The sequence below is a fragment of the Netta rufina genome (genome assembly GCF_964035555.1).
Source record: "Netta rufina genome assembly, chromosome: 2".
Lineage (NCBI taxonomy): Eukaryota > Metazoa > Chordata > Aves > Anseriformes > Anatidae > Netta > Netta rufina.
Genome location: NC_140124.1, coordinates 91,059,130 through 91,079,263, shown reverse-complemented (window position 1 = coordinate 91,079,263; position 20,134 = coordinate 91,059,130). Strand labels below are relative to the sequence as shown.

Here is a 20,134-nt window from a genome sequence, read left to right as displayed (position 1 = left end):
CTCTACTTGCAGATAACTAGTGATAGGACTAGAGGGAATGGGCTCAAGTTGTGCCAGAGGAGGTTCAGGTTAGAAATGAGGAGACATTTCTCCTCAGAAGGAGCGGTCAGGCATTGGGACGGGTTGCCCAGGGAGGTGGTGGAGTCACCGTCCCTGGGGGTGTTTAAGGAAAGTTTGGACGTGGTGCTTGGGGACATGGTTTAGTGGGTGATACTGGTGGTGGGGTGATGGTTGGACCAGGTGGTCTCAGAGGTCTCTTCCAACCTGAATGATTCTCTGACTCTACCCAACCCAGTGCCCTTCTGCTCCGGGAAAGACCACTTCGGCTAGGCTCTACTTCGCCCCTGGTGGTCACAGAGCAGGGAGCAGGCACCCCGAGGTGCTCTGGGCGAGCACCTCCCTCAGGCACACCCGGCAGCGGGGTCATGGCGACACCCTGCCGCCCTCGGGCGCTGCCCCAAGGGGGGCGTGAGGCGGGAGGAGCGGGGCGGGGTGGCGAGGCCGGGCCGGGCGGCTCGCTCCGTCTCTCCGGCCGCTTCGTAGCCGCCTCGCTCCTTCTTTCCCCGCCGGGACCCGCGGCATGGCCGGGCAGCCGCTGTCCTGCCGGGCCTCCCCGGGCGGCTACGGGTACGGCGGCGACCTCGGCGGGCTCCGGGAGCGCGAGTTCCCCCGGCTCCGAGGTACCGCGGGCGGGGGGGGTCTGCAGGGACAGCGGTGGGGTGGGGAGAGAGGTGGTGTAGCCGTGGGGGTTAAGGAAAAGAGAGAGAATGGAGATTAAAGTGGTAAAACAGCCCCGGTGTGGTGCAGGTGTGTGTGGTTAAGTGGGTGTTTGGAAATCGCTGCTGCGTGTTGTGCAGTTCTGCTCGCACACATGCCATTCGGCGTGTTTATGTACTGCACGTGTTACTTAAATACCCACCTATTGCTTCTAGACCAACAGAAATGAGTGTACCAAAATAAACAACCCAGGTATCGATGCTCATGATATTACTGCTTCAAAATACTTAGCAAAAAAACAACCAAACCAAACAGCAACAAAACAGAGAATGGAGTAAATAACATCGCTTTGGATGCCCTAAACTTGTTGCTTTGACCTGTCTTTACATTACGTTTCACATTATCATCCCTTTTTCTCATTTGCTTTTTCTCATTGGAGGTTTTGTAGTAGAATCTAAGCTGGCTTTCTCACGCACAAGTATTTCTGGGAAAAAAAAAAATAAGGAAGTTAGACTTTTTCTCTCTAGGGGAATGCGGAAAAAAAAAAATGTCAAACAGCAGTTTGAAGAGTTTTTCTTCTCCTGTTAGCCACGAGCCTATAGGCTGATTTCAAAGTCTGAAATTTAGCAATGTTAGTTGCATCACTGAAGGTTGGATAACGAGAAACTGCTGGTGGTAAATTCAGGCCAAGATTCTGAAAAATTAGTGTTTTATAACCAAAGCCATTGTTTAGCCATTTAGATAGATGGCTTTATAAAACCCTTGAAAATCAGCCTCTTTTCTCATGAGTCTCACAAGTTTTGAAATTAAGCTTATCTGCTTATGGTATCCAGTGGGTCTGTCTGGCTTCCCAAGTAAGAGGTCACTGCAAAGGCAGTGTGTTAGGAGTCCATTTACCTCAATTTCAAAATATTACGACTAATGTAGGCTACTAAGTTACATTTCAGTCATGCTGTTTACTAAACTAAGATAAGTATTTGAGAATATTTCAATAAAACAACAGCAACAACACACACAAGGTATAAATTAGAATCTGTCATAATTTAGCTAACTGAAAACACAGGGTAGTCTATGGTAAAGGGACCTAGATTGCAAATTCCTTCTACCCTTTGTAGAAGTTTAGTGTTTATTTTAGGATTTGATTATTTTTTTACATTTTTATTTGAGAATTGTGATGCTTTATTCAATTCATAAATAGTCGTCCATTCATCCTGAGGGGTCCTCACATCTATGAGGAAGATTGGTGTCATAAACTGATCACTGTGTATTCACATGTGTTGTCCTGCCAGGGATCCTCATGTTAAAAACAGGGGCATCTCTCCTCTAGTCAAGAACTTGTGCCTTTAGGTAATGGCAATACTGTGTAAGGTTAAGTTTCCCTGCCTTATGTGTCTGTCTGGCTCAAAGCTGACTGTTTGGACTAGGCCAGGAGCTGGGTGATGGTGGAGCAGTGTGGATGATGAGCATGCTGCTTGTACCTATTCCTTGTCCCCCTTTTATTTAGCCACGTAGCTGTATCCCCGCTGCTGAAGGTCTTCACACATTGATGTTGAAGTTACAAATGGCTTTTGAAGCTGTAGGTCTGTTTCCTTGATGAAATAAGGAGAAGGGAAGGTGGCTCATGTACAGGTTACAGCAGTAAAAGTGAGTAAAGGGGCCTCCTCCAAGTGACAGAGGAAATTAGTGGGGCTTTCAGGTATTTAGCTACCTAAGCATTTTCAGTGACCTGCCAGAAGGCGAGGGAGATGAGGCAGAAGTTTTGGATCTCTGATGGCCTCATGTCAGCTTTATGGGTAAGTCCTGACTGTACAAATGCTGATTCTTGAAGGAACCTGTAGCTGTTCAAGGTGTCGTGCCTCAGTACTGCACAGAGGTGTTGCCATTTAATCCCTTCTGGTAAGGAGTGTTCTTAACCAGGTCCTGTAGGTAAAAGAGAACAAACTCTACTTTTAGGTAGCTAACAGTAGTGTCTTGCTCTGTCTGTTCATCTGCCTCAAAGATCTTTCCATCATTAAAGGTGTTTAAAAATCCCAATTTTGCTGTTCACTTTTTAAGTGTTAAGTTTTTTTGGTTCCTGTCTAGATATCCATGAAGTAAGCCCAGGGGTCCGTGTTGGAGGTGTCAACCCATTACATGTAGCACGTGGTAATAAAAATTAGTGCATGTCTGTTTAATCACTTCTTCCTGATCGTTGGTATTTGGTGATGTTTGCTAAGGACACCTTGTGCAAATTGTGCTTTCAGAGGAAGGCAGAAGCCTTTTCTGTGTCATACATGTAAAGCTTTCACTTTGTGGTGTTAAGGCTTCTGGTGTAGCTCTAGTGTGAATAGTTGCACAAGTGCTTGTTGAGAAGGTGGTACAATATATATTTGTAGGGGCAGCTGCTAGACATATTACAAAGGCAGGATTTTATTTTTTTTTCAAAGATGTTCTACTTGTGATCTTATCAAAGTCCGTGGGAGTTTCACTCTTGTCTCCATCAGACGGCTCTTACTGAATGTGTTGGGGATTTCCCTTTCAGGTTCTGTGAGGGGATGAAAGGATCGGCCGTGCTTCCTTGAATCAGCAGGGCTGTGTCTGTTTTGATACCGAAGCCGTAAATTTTACCTTTTAAGTCAAGGTTTATCTTCATGTTTGTAATTCAAGGGCTGTTAGCCGAGGGCTTGAGCAGCCCCTTCTAAAAATATATGTGGAGTCTGTGAAACCGATCCGTGTTTCACAGGCAGCAGTGCATGTGCAGTACGTGACCTTGACTTTAATCTTGTGAACAGCATACCCTTATCTGCAGTGTAGGATTGTAAATTATGCTTTAGAAATGGCTAAAGGAATCAGCAGGAGTTTATAGGTTCCGTTGTTAAGTAATGGGAATGAATACGCTTTTGTGATTTTTATCGTAGCAAAGAAAAAAAAGAAAAAGCAGACGTGGTTTGCGAGGCTGCATTTGGACCCAAGATACCTTCCCAGTTTTGGTTAGGTGCCAGTATTCTTCCCAAAGGTAACCGTGTCCATTTCAGCAGGAGCTTTCCAGGAGTGGTAAGTGACGGACTCCTCACACACACACCCCAAACGAAAACCAGGGCATATTAGTGATCACGTACTCGTTAAGGGCTGCTGACTCTGGAAGTAGCCTTTATTTGAGCTAAGATACACTGTCACATTTAATGTCAAACGCGCTGCCACGTTAAATGTCAAATGTAAAAACGTAATGCCCTGCTAATTTCATGTTTTACCTTACCGGTCTGTGTGTGATTATATCCAGCTAACAGTAACAGTGTAGCTTGCCCGTTTAAGAACAAAGGGCAAACTGAGCTTCGAATGACAAAATTGGCCTTTGTTTCCTTGAAACTGGAATGAAGTTTCATGAACTGGTCTTCCGTACGAGTGTTTATTCTGTTGTTTGGTTAAGAAGTAGTTGGGTACTTGCCCTTACACAAAAATAATACTTTTTTTACTGATACTGCCGGTAATTATTTGCACTGATACTTTTCCTGTAAGTAGCTAATAGGCTTAGCAGGTTTTCTCCGTGCATTTCAGTTAGTTCTCAGTGAATCTGTTAGCAAAGGTCAGCGCCGTCCTCTGAGGGTAGAAAAGCATATTTATTTTGTCACATTTGGGATAATCTGCAGGTTTGGCTAAATTCGAGAAGTCGGAGACGCATTCTGGCGTGTCAGCTCGGAGTAATTCTGTTGATAGCTGGCTGCTGCTTGGGTTTTATGAAACGTGTGAGGATGAGTGTACCGTGAGCCTGCCGAGCTGTGCTGGGCTCCTGGCTCAGTAGCCAACATAGGCGTGACTTCCCCTTCTCCACTGGTACAGAAACGTGGTTGCCTTGTCAAACCAGTAATGCTGCCAGCTTTGGGTCTCAGCTTTCGGTTTGTGCCTGTTTTATATATATATATATTTAATTCTTAGAAAAAAGGTTTGTAGCCTGACTTTTGTTTTGAAAGAAGAGACCAGATCCGGCAGCTGTCTTCCACTCGTGTTTGTTACTTTCTGCTTATTTGCTGATTGCCAGCAATTTCTACCTGTGAATTAATCTTTTTTTTTTTTTTTTCCAATCTGTTATTTGAAGACTAAGTGTGTGTGTTCAGCAAAAAAAACCACTTTCATTATTAGCCTCTTTGCGCACCAGTTAGCAATATTCAAGTCTCATCATGTCGTTTCAAAAACCAGGTTGATATAAGGAGTAAGTTTATTCTGACTCATTGTTTCCCAAGGTCTGTGCTGAACTATAAGCAAGGCGTGTGGCATTTTACTTGTTTGCTTTACAGGTTGGAGCCTTTCTCCAGTGGACATTTTTGCCTGGTGCTATCCCCACGACCAAGAGGAGACTCCATGTGCAAAAGACAGGGCAGCAGAGGATGCACCTTGGTTCCTTCTTGCATCTGACCAACTTTTCCTATTCCTGATGAGAGTATGGGATGGCCCTGCAAGGTGCTGCTGGTGGAACTGAGCAGGTGCAGGCTGTGGAGGGACCGAGGACAGCTTCTGTTGCAATGCTTGGGTCCAGAGCAAGAATGTGATTCCCCTCAGGCTGCATTAAGTGAAGCATAGATACCCAGGGTCCCTGGCTTTGGCTAAATTGCACATGGACAGCTTCAGCCCAAGCAGTGATAAAACGTGAAAATACAAGATCCAAAATTTTAGCAGAGTGAGTTTGAAGTTGTCACATTCTGTATAAGTCATAAACCATGAGTGAGGTACAGCAGTCATCCCAAATGCGTACTAACATAGCCTTTATATCCTGTTGGGCTGTCTTACAGTTTATATAAGCAATATGCTTTGTGTGTGTGTGGGAAAAGCAACAGTTCTTTACAGAACATATTATTTTGAACATTTTTTTTTTTTTTTCTTTTTGGCATGTTCTCTGTAAAATTAGTTTTTGGAGAAGTTGGGGATTCAGAAAATGACACTACGTGTATTTTAGGCATCTAGAGTGACTCTGTCAAGATGTTAAAAAACAGATATTTGCTGATGTTCAGACCTAGCTAGTTAGGGAGAGTGGAAGCAACCTGGGAGACCTATTACCAAAAAACTGGGAGTTCCTCATCCCACCTTGTGCAAGGCTGGTGGCTGTGAGATCCCTGGGCTGTTCACCTGCTGCTGTCCTCGACTGGATACCCCTCTAGCCCCAGTGTCACAGGGTAATTTGATTTTGTGAAACAGATTTCTATTTGCAGGGAAAAGAAAGCAAGAGAAATTTATTTATTGAAGAAGGCTGCTGGTGGACAGTTCGAGACAGTCAAAGGCATTGAGGGAAGATGGATTTAGTGGGTGGAGAAGTTATTGTAAATACAAGCTGCAATACAGGTAGTGTGACTGCACCACTACGTGGCAATTGCGTCGTAAAAAACAATTTAGCTGGTCAAGTAAGTTCCTAATGCTTCCTGTTGATTTCAAGCTGGCGGTAGTTATTTAAATATGCTGTTACAAAGAACTGATATCAAAGAAGAGCCATATGGGGAACGTAAACTGGAGTTAGTTGGTTGTAAATAGCTGTGGGTCAGTTGCAGACGTTTTCATCTTTCTCTGGCTATATACAGGAGGTGCTGTCAAGGAATTCCTTATCTTCCATATCAGGGTCCAAAAGGCTGTCAGTGGTCTGCTTTATACAGAACTGATCTTCCAGTTCATCACCCAGTGTTGGGTGAGCTTTTGTGCGTTGTGATGGACGCGGCTCTTAGGGAAGAGTGTCGATGCTGTCACTCTACTATTTCAGTATTGAATAGATCTTTAGTTACTTAAGAGAGGGGAAAAATTCCCACAAAGATTCAGGTAATGTCTTTTCTGTCTTGAATTGTATTAGAATAACAGTTATAATTCACTTTTAACTTCAGATTTGGTGTTTTAATACCCATAAAGACATTCACTGCACCATTACACTGGGTCCATAATTGCCTATGCCACAAAGCACAATGCATTTAAAACTGTAAGCCCTTTCTGGAGCACAGAGATCTTGAGGAAACAGCCAAGTACCAAACCCTAGAAATCTGGTGCAGTTGACATGAACTCAGAATATCGAGGTCCTTTTTAGAAATGCATAGTTGACCAGTTGGGGCTAGATTCTTTACAGTAGGAAATAAATTTATATGGACATTAGATATTTAAATTTACATGTAGAGATTTAAAAAAAAAAGAAATCATTTGGAAAGACGCTTAATGGATATCCATGGATGCTGCAGTGTATCAGACAGCGATTTATAAAACTTGCACTTCTAATTAAAAGATATGTTATCTCTAAAATTAATGTCTGTACAAGACATGTATTAAGAGTATGGAAGTATTAAAATAAGCAGATGTTTTATTTAGTAAAGCACATGATGCTTTCATATCTCCTACTGAAAAAATGGAAACGCGGCACAGTCTTGTTCCTACAAAATCCCCCATCAGTGCTGCATTCTGCATTCCCTTCCCTTCGTGTCCTCTCCTGTTTGTCCTTCTCCTCTGTTAGGGTGTTGCTATATATGTGATGTGTATTGATTTCTTCCCAGCATATTTCTGTATATTTCTATCCTGTGGTTTATGTGTTGTTTTTTTTTGTTGTTGTTTTGTTCTTTCTTTAAAAAATATATATATCTATATGAGATTAAAGATCATTAATCAAAGAGTGTTTGTAAATTTTCAGACAAATATTGTCCTCTCCTGGTCTCCCTGTATTTGTACTGGAATTACATCTGTGAAAGCAGAACCTGACATGTGAAAGTCTTGAAATTTCCATTCTATGTTATTGCATCAGTCCTCGTATCCGAGCTGCTCTCCAGAATTCAAGGGTACTCCCAGTCTAAGGACAAAAAGACAAATGGAGAGGTGAGCGGTCAGTTTTTGTTGGTCGCCTTGATTCATTGCATACTTTGTATCGGAGAGGTGCTGCAGAGGCTTCACGTGGATGTGAAAAGACTGTCACTGAGCTCAGGAAGACCATACTGCAAGGAGTGCCGCATAGCAAAGAGCACCGGTGTACGAGGGTTGATAAATGGTTAGACAACACAATATATTTGCAGAGCAGAAGGCTAGTGGTTGCTTGACGTGGAGATGATATTTAGGAAGTAGGATGCTGAGCTCTCAAATGTCTCAAGTTTTTATAATAGGCTGTCTTGGCCCAAGGCACAAGAATATTCAGTGCAGATGCTCTCCTTTATCTGACACTAAAATGTTTTTAAGGTGTTTTTTGTTTGTTTTTCAGTATCTTACTGAACTTAAAAAAAAAAAAAAAAATTCCAGCCCCATTTTTAAGTTTCTTCTTATAAGTACGTCAGCTTGGGGTATAATTATTTTATTTATATATTAATTGGTATAATTATTTTTTTCTCTTCCTAAGTTAACAGTCCTGATAGCGTTGCCCTGTCTGCACACTGATCTGTACACAAACGAGTTGGATGCCGTCACAGGCTGGGTCCTATCACATTTGTTAGGAAAAGGAGATGTGGCTCGTGGAGGTGTTCCGGAAAAGGTGGGTTCAAAAGCTGAAAGGAATGTCAGAGTCATGGAGAGGTGGGCATATGATAGAGCAGGGAGGCATAAAGATGGGCTGCAAAGCTGTGAAAAGTCAGACTTCATTAGTTTCATTGCTAATGAGGCAAGTCGTTACATTCCTGGAAGTGTTCTTGGCAGCTCAGGTAGGTCCTGTGCCGTGCCTCTCTTTGCCCCTTCACCTTTCTCCTGCCATGTAGAAGCGATGCACTGTGATGTGATCCTGGGCAGGCAGATCTTGTAAGACAGGCATGCAGGAAAGTGTTAAGTTGCTTTTTTTTTTTTTTAATTTTTTTTTTCTGCTCTGTGAAATACAGATATAAAATTGGAAGGCAGGTCTGGGAGAGAAATCTTTCTCCCAACGCTGTTTTGTTTCCCTCCCTTGCTTTCAAGATTTTTCTGACTCACTTCTCCTCTCTTGTAGTAGCCAGGGGAATATGCCTTTTACAAGAGAAGTAAAAAGATGTGCTTTCGGTGCTCATTCAGGTTAATCCCTGGAGCGACAGGACCTAAAATTGTTTTCAAAAAGGAAGTGAGGAACATGGCTGGACAGCATTTTTGTCAGTGGTGGGCCTCTTTAAGGAGAGAGAGATGTAAGGGTGTGATCTTTTGGTGACATGGTTAACTGGGGAAGGGCAGTTACACAATTAAACTTCTTCTGGCATTGTGTAGAATAATGTCCTAATTTAAAATTTGGAAAGATGACAGGAAGCTCATTTGAACAACTATTCATTAATTAAACTAATGTTGTGTGAATTAATTTCATTAACGCACAATTACACACCAAATATCACTGTTTGTGCCCCTTTTCAAACTTTTTAACAGGTCAGGTAAAGTTGCACCGTCATCACAAAGTATGTCCTGTAGTTCCTTCCAAAGGAAGAAAACAAGGCCCAGGATTGTCCACTTCTGTATGTCCATGCCACACAGGGCACTGAAGTTGCCATAATTCAGTGATTTGGAACTGATGGTATCAGTGATGGGTAGAAATGTGTGTTGCCTGTATGTATGATTTTGAAAATGTATGATTTTCTATCACAGTTGAGTAAAATGTACTGATGATCTATAATTTGTATATCTGCCTATAGTTTCTTTTAATGTAAACTTTAGAGTTGTCACAAAGCAAGGTGTTACTCTGCTGCGCTGCAGCGGTGAGCAACATTTTTGAGTCCTGTTGTCAGCTTTGATCCATCACATGCTAGGAAAACACTCATTGGCTTTACTTTCAGATTTAATCAATCTTGGAGCATGTAAGCTCAATGAGTGGAGTGGGAGACTTTGCTTAATACCCTGTCTGATCTCAGCCGTGATGGACAGCGGGCTTTGATAATGCATGTTGCCCTCTGATGAGACTGGATAAAAGCAGATAAATAAAAGTGGCTAACTGGCAAAACCAACTTGCTCAATGGACTGAACAGAGCAAAATTAAAGACTGTATGAAAAAGGAGCCTTTGCAGCCACAGACACGTTTTCCCATAAACGTGCTGTTACCTATAGTTGGATGGGTAGATGCTCGGACAAAACTGTGCGTGGATTATTGCACTCTTATGTTCCCAAATAAATCAGACATTTGTTTAACAAATAGCAGCCTTTAAATGCTTTCCCTTAAGCATGTGCAAGTTGTGGAATCAATGTATCGTGGCCTGAGGGTGGTTGTGACGTGCAGCAACGTGATGCTGGTCCTCTTCATACCACCTTGTCATAGATGCTTAGTGACAGGTACAGTGCTGCAGAGACAGCCTGATAATCCAAATGCAGGATGACTGCCTGTCCTTCTAAAAGGGCTATAATTTATTACTGCTGCAGGCGGAGAAAACCACACACCATTTAAACTCATTAGAAGTGATTTGGGAAACTCACGTTATGTAAGAAATTAAAAACTACAGAAGATGCGTTTTGTGAGCATAAAATTCTCTGCATGAGACCTCAAAGATGCAAAAATACCCTCTAAGGGATGGCCACAGAGGCGTACTTTGAAGATAAAATAAGGAAACCAGAAGAGCATTGTGGCTGCACTGCTCCACAGCTGACTTGCCTTGCGTCCTGGGTCAACGCATGGGGCCTCACGAACTCTTCTCCAGTCTGTTGCTCACAATTGTTTGTGATTTGACTGAGATGTATGCCCATGCCAGCTTTTTTTCTGGTAATAAAATTAAGCCCTCTGTTTTAAGGATTGTCTAGTTAATGTTTGATCAGTGAACTGCCTCAGTGTTTCTAACTCATGAACAGCAGAAATACAGAAGAGAGAAAAATTATGACAGTTGTAATGGGAAAATTGTTTGCTGTGTATATTAAATAACTCCAAAAGTCATCCCAATTGGCAAAGCAGGGGTCTTTGTGAGAATCTTATTTTGATTTTTCAAGGAAATTCTCTTGGATGTGAGTCTTAGTGAAACCATAGCTGTAAATCAGTCATTTGTCAGGGAAATAAATTGCTGATTTTGGTGGAACTACTCCAAGTTCGTGCTCAGGTGAAACACTCTGAGGCTGAATTTAACTAAAAAGTCATGGTAGAAGAAGTTATATCTGTCCTTGGTTCTTCAGAGTCGCTTTGAGAGTAGCAGGGTGACTTTTCAAATGATGAGCAAATAATTTGTTTTTCTTCTGCAGAGTAAACCTGCAGTAAAGGCTTTGGTTTTGGAATTAAGCAGAGGTTTAGCCTTTCATTGATGAGAATGAAAAGCTCTTGATGTGCTCACACCTCTCTGATGGCTCTACAGCGTTGAAGGGATTACCGTGCGTGGAAATGGTTCTCCTATGAACAAGCCACCGTAACTGCAACATAAAGGGAACACGTTCCTTAGGAGGCACCCTTTTCTGTTCTTTCTGTGCCCAACATCGTTTGATGCTGTGGTACATTTTCCTTTAGAATGACTGATCATGAGCACTGATTCCCACTTCAGCTGCATTCTTTAAAGCCTCTTTGTAAAACACTGAGCCAAAGGAAGAAGGTGAGCATGAGCAAGAGGAAAGGAGACAGATGTCTAAGGACAGAAAGTAAGCTTCTTTAATATTCCTTTTCATGCCACAAAGAGCTATTTCAATAGTAACTTCCTTAGCTTATTGTCAAGCTTGGTTTTAAACCTTCCGTCTCCTGTTCCTTTAGAGGCCTAGGGTTTTTCATAAGAAAAATAGAGTGATCTAATCTAGGTGATGAACTACTGCTTGGAAAGGAGCCAGACTTCTAGCAGTGAGGAGGGAAGCAATGACAATTTTGTTAGGAGCTGCCTTCTGCTCAGGCTCAGGGAAGCTCATCTGCAGAGCACTGGAAGCGTCGCAGGGCTGCTCGTGTGCACCTCCACGGACCCGGCTGCGCCCTGGAAGAGATCTGGGGATAGAAGACAACAAAGCATCCATGTGGCATGGTGGGAAGCCTCCTTGGGATGTAGGCTCTATGGGGGGAAAAAAAAAAAAAGGGAAAGGAAACAAAACCAACCTCGGGTTTTCAATATGAGGTTTCCCAAACGGTGGCTCTGGTCCAGTGAAATGCCCTCTGCCTTATAACTCAAGCCAGCCCCGTTGGTTATCCTTAGAAGCCTGCGGTAGTATGGGGCTGAGTACTTCAGGAGCTATGAAAAACTATGAAGCCTGGTGGTTCGCCAATACTTTTTTCTACTGAGTTTCTTTTCCAGATGTTTTTTTCCTCCTAAGATCTGAGATAAACTCCTCCCCTTCAGAAGTGTTAAATTTTAAAACACCAGCTTTCACTGGGGCGTTTTTTATTCCAATTAGCTCTAATGAATGGTATAGCCAGCTTTTTAGCTCATGGGAGCTAAAGCTACCCGTTAAAAAAGAGTTATGAAAACCTCTGTTCCTTTAAACACGTGGGCTGTTGAAGAGTTCACAGTGTGTAACGCTGGTCTGGAAGCACTTTGTCGATACTCCTGGCTTTGCATCACTGAGCGTGACAGCTCCTGAGAGATTAAGTAGCTGGTACCATCAGAACTTTAATCAGTTTTTCTTCCATTTCTGCCAGTACAGAAAAGAACGGGTGTGCTTGTGAAGCGTCACGAGGATTACACTGCAATGCTTTCCGGATAAACTTCAGTGCCTTTGAAGTGGGGGGTACACAGCAGCAAATAATCTCATGACAGCTGTCATGTTTCCAGAAGTGTCTGATCAGATCGTCAAACCTTAACACTGGATACTGTATGGGTACCTCCAGCGTCTACTGTCAGCCACCGCTGCTTCTGCTTCCATTCTGGTGGTAGACCTGTGATTGTATTCGGAACCAGTCCCACAGCGGTTAATTCACAATGATCTGCTTCAATTTTTTCTATTTCAATGTTAAATGTAAAATTGTTTATAACCACAGCAGCACAGAATGGCTGAGGTTGGGAGGGACTTCTGGAGGTCATCTGGTCCAACCCCCTGCTCATGCAGAGCCTCTTAGGCCAAGGTGTCTCTCCACTCACCAGTCATTACAATTGGCACATTCATAAATATAAACATATGTATAAATTAATGGGTGTATATATAAATTAAGGCATGTTAGTCTGAGCAGAAAAAAAATACTCAAGCTGTATTAAACTTTTCTTTTGTCTGTTGTACGTGCCAAGACCAATACCGACTAGGAATAAACATTTGTTTGAATTCAAAGTGTAACGGTGAATGCATTAAGCAGAGGCTCTCGTTTCTTGATTGATACCTCAGCACGCTGCTATAGTATATATTTGTCAACAGGAAAAGCATTATGCCGATATAACTAAATGTCACAACATTAAAGTAATTTGGAAGATGATACAGGGTATTAAGAGGAAAACAAAACCTTGTGATATTGCTTGTAAACAGATGCAAGCACGGGGAATAAAACAATACACATCCCTAGCCCTTCAGGAGCTTTCATCAGCAGCTCATTTCAAAGCATGTCGAAGGAGGTCCGTATTATTGAGCCCATTTTTTTTTTTATGGAGGAGGATGCTTAGATGCAGTGTGATTGTTCCAAACAATTGGAGCAGATGAAAGTCAGTGAGGTGCAGCAGATGACATTGCTTCCCGCTTGAATTTGTGTCGCTGCAGCGGGCAAGCTCAGAACTCATGCAAGCAGACAAATTACAAATATTAGCAAAACATGTTTGCTCGTGCTCTCTGCCCATTATATTGCCATTAATGCTGTGTGTTAGAGGCTAATTCTTTGGTTTACATCATCCAAACCAAAAAAACTTTTAAATCTTTTTCCTGAGATGATCAAGACATGCTTTCTTTTGCCGTCTCTTCTATAACTTTTTTTTTTTTTTTTTTTTTTTCCTGTTGTGTTTTATTGTTTTATTCTGGCTGTGGTGGAGCTGAATTGCAGCTCAGCACGAGTCTGACAGCAGAGGTGCATGGCCAGTCCACCCTGTGTGGGTATGACTTCCAGTCTGCCCCCAGGATCCAGAGCAGGGGAAGGACATTCTTCTTTCCTCATGTGTTTTGCCATAATTTTGTTACTGAGAAGCATAACTTTCAGGAAAGGTTGTCATTCCATATAGGAGGTGATTCTTGAATTGTTCTCCAGGGACTGTGAAATAATCATGCTGCTTTTGCACAGTGCTGGTTAAATAAACTATTTCTTTGATAAGCAACGACAACAAATACAGAATTGAGTAATATGAATGACTGTGGCTTCGTACGAGGAAAGATTGCAGGGTCTTAATGGCACTTGATTTTTTTTTTCTTTGTTGTTATTACATGTCTGTGGTTAAAATACTGAAGGAATGAAACCCAGTTTTTCTTTTTTTCAGAGAACTGGCTGTGGGGGATACAGGGAGGTATATCTGTGGAAATATGTGCTTTTATACTGGAAAGAGCCGGTACTTCAAGGATGGCTGTCCATAAATCAGGATAATTTGACACCGTTGATGGCACTTGAAGTTCTCTAAGACACTGTCAGGAAAGTGTGAGTTTCTGCTTTTTATATGATGATTCCTTTACAGGGAATATTCCCAGGGAAATTTCACTATGTCACTTAATGTCACTGTATACATTGTCCTTGTGAGGTTCCCTGGAGGAAGGGGCATCATGTGCACGTCTGTGGTACATTTGGGGCAGGTTCTTGCTTCCCTGCTAAAGTGCCAGGGAATAGGCCTGGAGCTGACTTGTGAGAAGTGTTAAAGTCTGTGGTATGCTCAGCCACTGCTAAGGATACCCTTTTTGCCCCCGAAGAGAGTAGTTGGAGGTACAGTCTTCTCCCAAGAGGTATCAAGCTTGTAGGGGCAGGTGAAGCAAAGCTCTTCTCCTGTGGTGCCACCAGCAGAGAGGAACACGGTGTCCAACAGTGGTGGAAATATATTCTGAAACATGGAGGCCTTTGCTGGGCTTTGCAGAAACTGCTGGTTTTGGAAGAACAAGGTTGTGCCATGTGCCAGCAAGACAACGTTGCCTCATAACGTCAGACCTCAGCTGAATTTTACCCTTCGTGAGCAGAAATGATTCAACCAAACCGTCAGAGCATCAAGTCTTCAAAGCACATGAAGATGAAGAGGTGTCTTCTCTGCCAAGGAGGAAGGAGCAGTGGCCACAGAGCGTGCCTCTCCTTCAGGTGCAGGGGAGAAATCTTGGCATGATGTCCTTACAGATGGGTGATGCAGTCTGCTGTAGCTTCATCCCCAAACTTTTCAGAGGATGTACTGTTAATAGGTTGGTTATGAGACACAGGCAGGCTCTAACGGTAAGAACATCAAACGTCTGGCAGTCATCCTTCCCTAGCAGGAAAAAAAAAAAAAATCAAATTGTTTAAAGTTGGGAGTGGGGAAGAAGAGAATGGGATGGATATAGAGAAACTTTTATGCTTAATGCTGTACCTTGGCCTTTCTGTGCTCCACTGGGAACCTTTACTAAGCATTTTAGGAGGTGGTTTTGATATGTTTAGGTGACTCGCTTTTACTTCTCTTGTGTGATCCGTTTGGTGAAAAATGTTCTTGTAGTTTTGCCAAATGTAAACAGGAACTACAAATGGATTTCACCTTAATGACAAATAAGTAGCTTTGAAATGCAAGCGCTAAGAACCAAGCATACAGTTGTTGCCTTAAATGTACTTGCTGTGGGGAAATACGGTAATGATATGCCCGAAAGCACAAATTCCACAAAAAGTAGACATTTTTGGGATATTATAAGAGCTCATTACAGAAACTCAATAATAATATTCTGTCATGTTACTTCTAGTTATAGTTTTTAGACTAGCGAGCGTGAGGAAGTATTTGAAAATTAACAGCACAGAAATTAGCTCTGAGGTATTAGCAAATGACTATTACTTTTCCATTTATGATAATGCTGTTTGTTATTAATTTGATCATTCATTGTCATGAGTAATGCTCACCTCACTTGAAATTCCTCTCCATCCTCACTTCATGCTACAAAATTAGTTGCTTGTGTAACTCGTATTTGCCATCTGATGTGTATTTCCCATGTAAAAAGCGTAGGAGAGTTGAGCTGTCCCTGCTTTCCTCTGCACCAGTAGAGGTGGTCTTTGAAGAGTGGACTGGGAATTGTCAGCAACTCCAGCACCAGAGCTATGGGGGCTCCGGGTGTGAAATCCCTACTCAGATCCAAACCTGCAGCCAGCTCTGGAGGCTGATCATGCTCTGTGTGTTTTTATCTGGGTAGTATTTTCTAGATAGTATTTATTGTGTCATAAACTGACTGAGAGACACAGCAGGCACGTTGGGTCTGATTTTGTCATTTATTCAAGTACAGCAAGACTATACATTTTATGGGTGAAGGCCCTTGATTTTTAAGCGCATAATATGTTCTTAGCTGCCTTGAGGCAAAATGCAATAGCTGATGTTGCAGCAGAGTTGTGATTTTAAGCTCAGAGGTCAGAGATCAGGGAAACCGGGGAGTGTTTGTTTTTTCACGTATCATCTTTTTTTTCACTTTCCAAGCTAGTATAGTGTTAATGAGGCCGTTTGTATTTAGTGCTTTGAATAATTGATGGCAAAATTATAATTCTCTTTCATTTTTAATGTCATTAGTACTGGAAGAAGCCTTTTAATTGAGAGGAATTGCAGCAGATACATGATTTAGCAGCAAAATGTTCTTTAGGTGTATATATATAAAATTGGGGAAAGTTGTAACTGGTTTAATGGTGGGTCTGTGAAAAGAGAGGAGCAAGTGTGAAATTAATTTTTATAGGGCAAAGGTCATTACCAAATATGAAAAACTGTATATTATGTCAGTAGCGTTAGTCTATTATTGGGTTTGTGATACTCAGATATTTGTATTAGCATAAATAGGATTAACTTCACAGGTACCCCAAATCCTGCCTGTATTTGAATACAGAGCACCCCTATAAACAAAGTGAAATTGCAAAGGAAAAGAGCAGTCAACTGAATGGACTGGCACTGAGCTAACCAGCATTAGAACTCAGTCCCCTGTACTGAAATTCTTGAATGGAAATTTATTCAAATTACGAGTGTTTCCACTGCACTTCAAAGACATCCACTGGTAACAAGGGTTAAGGAGGCACTTCATTATTTTAGTTATCTTTGTTTATCTTGGTCTGTCTCCCACCCTGTCTGGGGGATGGGACTTAAGGTGGAGTATCTTTTCTTTCTTCAACAGATAAAAACCTTGTTGTCTTCCTCCCCCCTCCCCCCCCCCCCCCCCAAAAAAAAAAAAAAGGTTGGTATGTTAGCAAGAGGTGGTATTGTTTTCATTGAGTGTTGGTGCTGTTCTGTAGATGCTAATTTTGATGGAAAAACAAGAAAATGAAATAGAAGCCTTTTCCTTCGGAGATGCTGAAAGGACAAATCTCCGTTGTTCATTCCTTCCTTAAATCTTTCAAAGGTTTATTTAGAAAATGTGGTAAGAATGCATTGTATTATTTCTACGAGAAGGTATTTGTTGTTTTTATCTTCTGAAAGATACAAAAATATCCCATTGACTTAAAAGGATGACTTTTTTTTTTTTTTAATTGTTTTGAAAATGAAACTGGAAAAAAGATTTCTGTTTAAGGCAATTCCAGTCTTGGTGCACTGTGCCATGATGCTGAATAGTATTTTGATTTTTTGAGAGCGTGGTAATTTATGGAAGCTAAGTGGAATGAAGGAGACCTTGTGCCTTGAGAGAGTTTTGTCTGTTGGTGCAGTCTGTCATGTTATCAAACAATTATGATATTTAGGTTAACGAGGGAAAGTAACTGGGGTTGCTGTATGGGTTTCAGCATGGTTTCTCTTAATTTACATGTGAGACAGAAAGCATGTGTAGTAACTTCTAGGTTAGTACTTGGCCAAAAATATCAGAAGGTACAGTTAGAGGAACAGTGGAGAAGACGAAGTGGAAAAGAGCTGTAAGGGAAGATGGTCTCCGGAGTCACCTGTGCTTTTCCTCATGTTCTGCTGCAGGAAGGAACATGAGAACAGTAATTACCCTCATAAGGTATTACTTATGTACAAATACTCGTGTTCTCTTCTCAATATGTTATGCACGTACTTGTGAGTATTTGGAAATAAATGTGTGTGTGTGTATATATATATATATATATATATATATATATATGTGTTCAGTTTTGGGCCCCTCGCTACAAGAAGGACATCGAGGTGCTTGAGCGGGTGCAGAGAAGGGCGACGAAGCTGGTGAGGGGCCTGGAGAACAAGTCCTACGAGGAGCGGCTGAGGGAGCTGGGCTTGTTCAGCCTGGAGAAGAGGAGGCTCAGGGGTGACCTTATCGCTCTTTTTAGGTACCTCAAGGGAGGCTGTAGCGAGGTGGGGGTTGGCCTGTTCTCCCACGTGCCTGGTGACAGGACGAGGGGGAATGGGCTTAAGTTGAGCCAGGGGAGTTTTAGGTTAGATGTTAGGAAGAACTTCTTCACTGAAAGGGTTGTTAGACATTGGAATAGGCTGCCCAGGGAAGTGGTGGAGTCACCATCCCTGGAAGTCTTCAAAAGACGTTTAGATGTAGAGCTTAGGGATATGGTTTAGTGGAGGGCTGTTAGCGTTAGGTTGGAGGTTGGACTCGATGACCTTGAGGTCTCTTCCAACCTAGAAATTCTGTGATTCTGTGATTCTGTGATATATTTGGAGGAGACACCCAGTCACTTGGCATCTCCAATACCCTTCTAGAGCAATTTTTTGTGTGATGTAACTGACTGCTGTGTGCTGATTTCTGTCATTTGACACTGTAGCCCCATGTTGTGCATATCCTACTCCTTTTGTTGATGTATTATTAAAAAGATTGAACTTCCTGGATTGATACCTAGACACCTAGAGAGTGCATGCGTACCCCAGAGACTGCAGAAGTCCTGTAGGTGCTGTAAAGGGAGGCAGCAATATAAGCAGCCCGGCACGTGTTACTCAAGAAAGCAAGCTCTCTCTTGCTTCAAAGGTCGTTTAAGCTCCTGTGCAGATCACAGCCCAGCTCTTTAACTTGGCCCGCAACCAAGAAGGTAATCAGTGTGGTATGTTTAGGAAGTGCTGATTATAGCGTATTTGTTAATGGTTTAACTCATACAGGGTCCAGCAGAGCCTCGTAAATAATTCAGAGGCTCCGAACTGGGCCCTGTTGCATATTCTCACGTTTAAAAGGAATCTCTTCTGTTGCATAGACGTAAGACCTCTGTGATCTGAAGACAAAGTTCTGCTTTGGTTGTTCATTGTAATACAATTGGAAACTCAAACAGACTTCACTTGGATTCCTTTTCAGTCACTGCCCTTTGGAAAAGGTTTATATGTCCTGTTGCAGCCAGAGGACTGCAGAGAACACTAACGAATCTCATACCACCAACAAATGGCAAGCATCGGGTTTGAGGAAAAAAATGGCAGTTTTACATTCAGGCCATTCTTGCCCTTGGTTCTGAGAGAGCTTATTTTTACTCCTACCTTTTGCTCTTCAGGACACTGGCAGTGCAAGACGTGATCATGTCGGTATCCTGTGAAATATAATGCTGCTGGAAAAGCCTCAGACTCCTGAAAAGCTGTATGGCAGCAACCAGCAGAGCATTTGTGTTGTCCAAAGTTAGATTGAAAGAAAGGACCAAAACTCCCAACGCTGTGCATCACATGAAAAATCACTTAAAAAGAGGACCAGAAGTATGTGCTTGTGTCAGCAGTGAGTTTTAGTTTTCTTTGAGTTAACTATAATATGCTGGACTTCACTGAAGTTTAAAAAAAAAAAAAAAAAAAAGATATAGGGGTGTATAGAAGCTGCATGCTGTTCTTAGTAAAAGCAGTCCTGTGTTAAGCAGGTTTTCTCTTTCATATTGCTGTGTGCAGGGCTAGTCATTACGAAGCTGTTGTTTCATGACTTTTCTCAGAACCAGTTAAATCTGTACCATTGTCATACTATTTCAGTATTATTAAAAACTGTGTTTTACTAACACGTTGGTTTTTGATGAATGTACTTTTTCATTCTTAGCACATTCCTGGAAGTGATTGTTGAAGACTTTGAATCTGTGCTTGGGAGCGCACCTAATTAATGGAAAATAAGCTGTAGAAACTAATTTAGGCCAAATATCAGAATGTATTAGCATTTATGCCAATGTATAATTGCATTCCTATTAAATTATTGACAGAAACCTATTTATGTCTGTTAGATCGTATTTTTTTTCATGGGAAAAATGGTATCTTCCAGTTAGGTGGTGCTTTTTGTACTGAAGCATTACATCATTTTTGAAGGTATTAGAAAATTTGCCAGGCGAAAAAAAAAATACAAAATATTTTTCTTTTCAGGAAAAAAAAAAAGTAATATAAGAAAAAATGTATTTAATGAGCTGTATTATTGAAGTCTATCTAATGCAGCCTATGAACTTCGGTAAAGTAATTGAGCGTAATCTTATCATTTAGATTGGTCTGTGTGTAGTTGAATAAGCAAAGAAGTTTTACTTGAGATAGCAGCTCGGATCAAATTATTATAAAGTGAAAGTAAAACTGACTTGCCCTCTGGGAAATAAGTGCCAAAAGATTTTATGATGGAAGAATGTTTAGTTTAACCCCATGCATGCAATAGAAAAGCTTATACGTATTTTCTCATA

The 20,134-nt window shown here is 41.7% G+C and overlaps 1 protein-coding gene across 1 annotated transcript in view; it reads left to right on the top strand.

Annotated features, from left to right (window-relative positions):
* Window positions 1-564: 564 nt before the first annotated feature.
* Window positions 565-20,134, top strand: part of MOCOS (molybdenum cofactor sulfurase) — a 222,778-nt gene continuing 203,208 nt past the window's right edge. Inside the window, exon 1 of the mRNA XM_084281422.1 lies at window positions 565-680. Coding sequence (XP_084137548.1) covers window positions 581-680 — 100 coding nt within the window. The 5' untranslated portion in view covers window positions 565-580. The remainder of the gene's footprint in view (window positions 681-20,134) is intronic.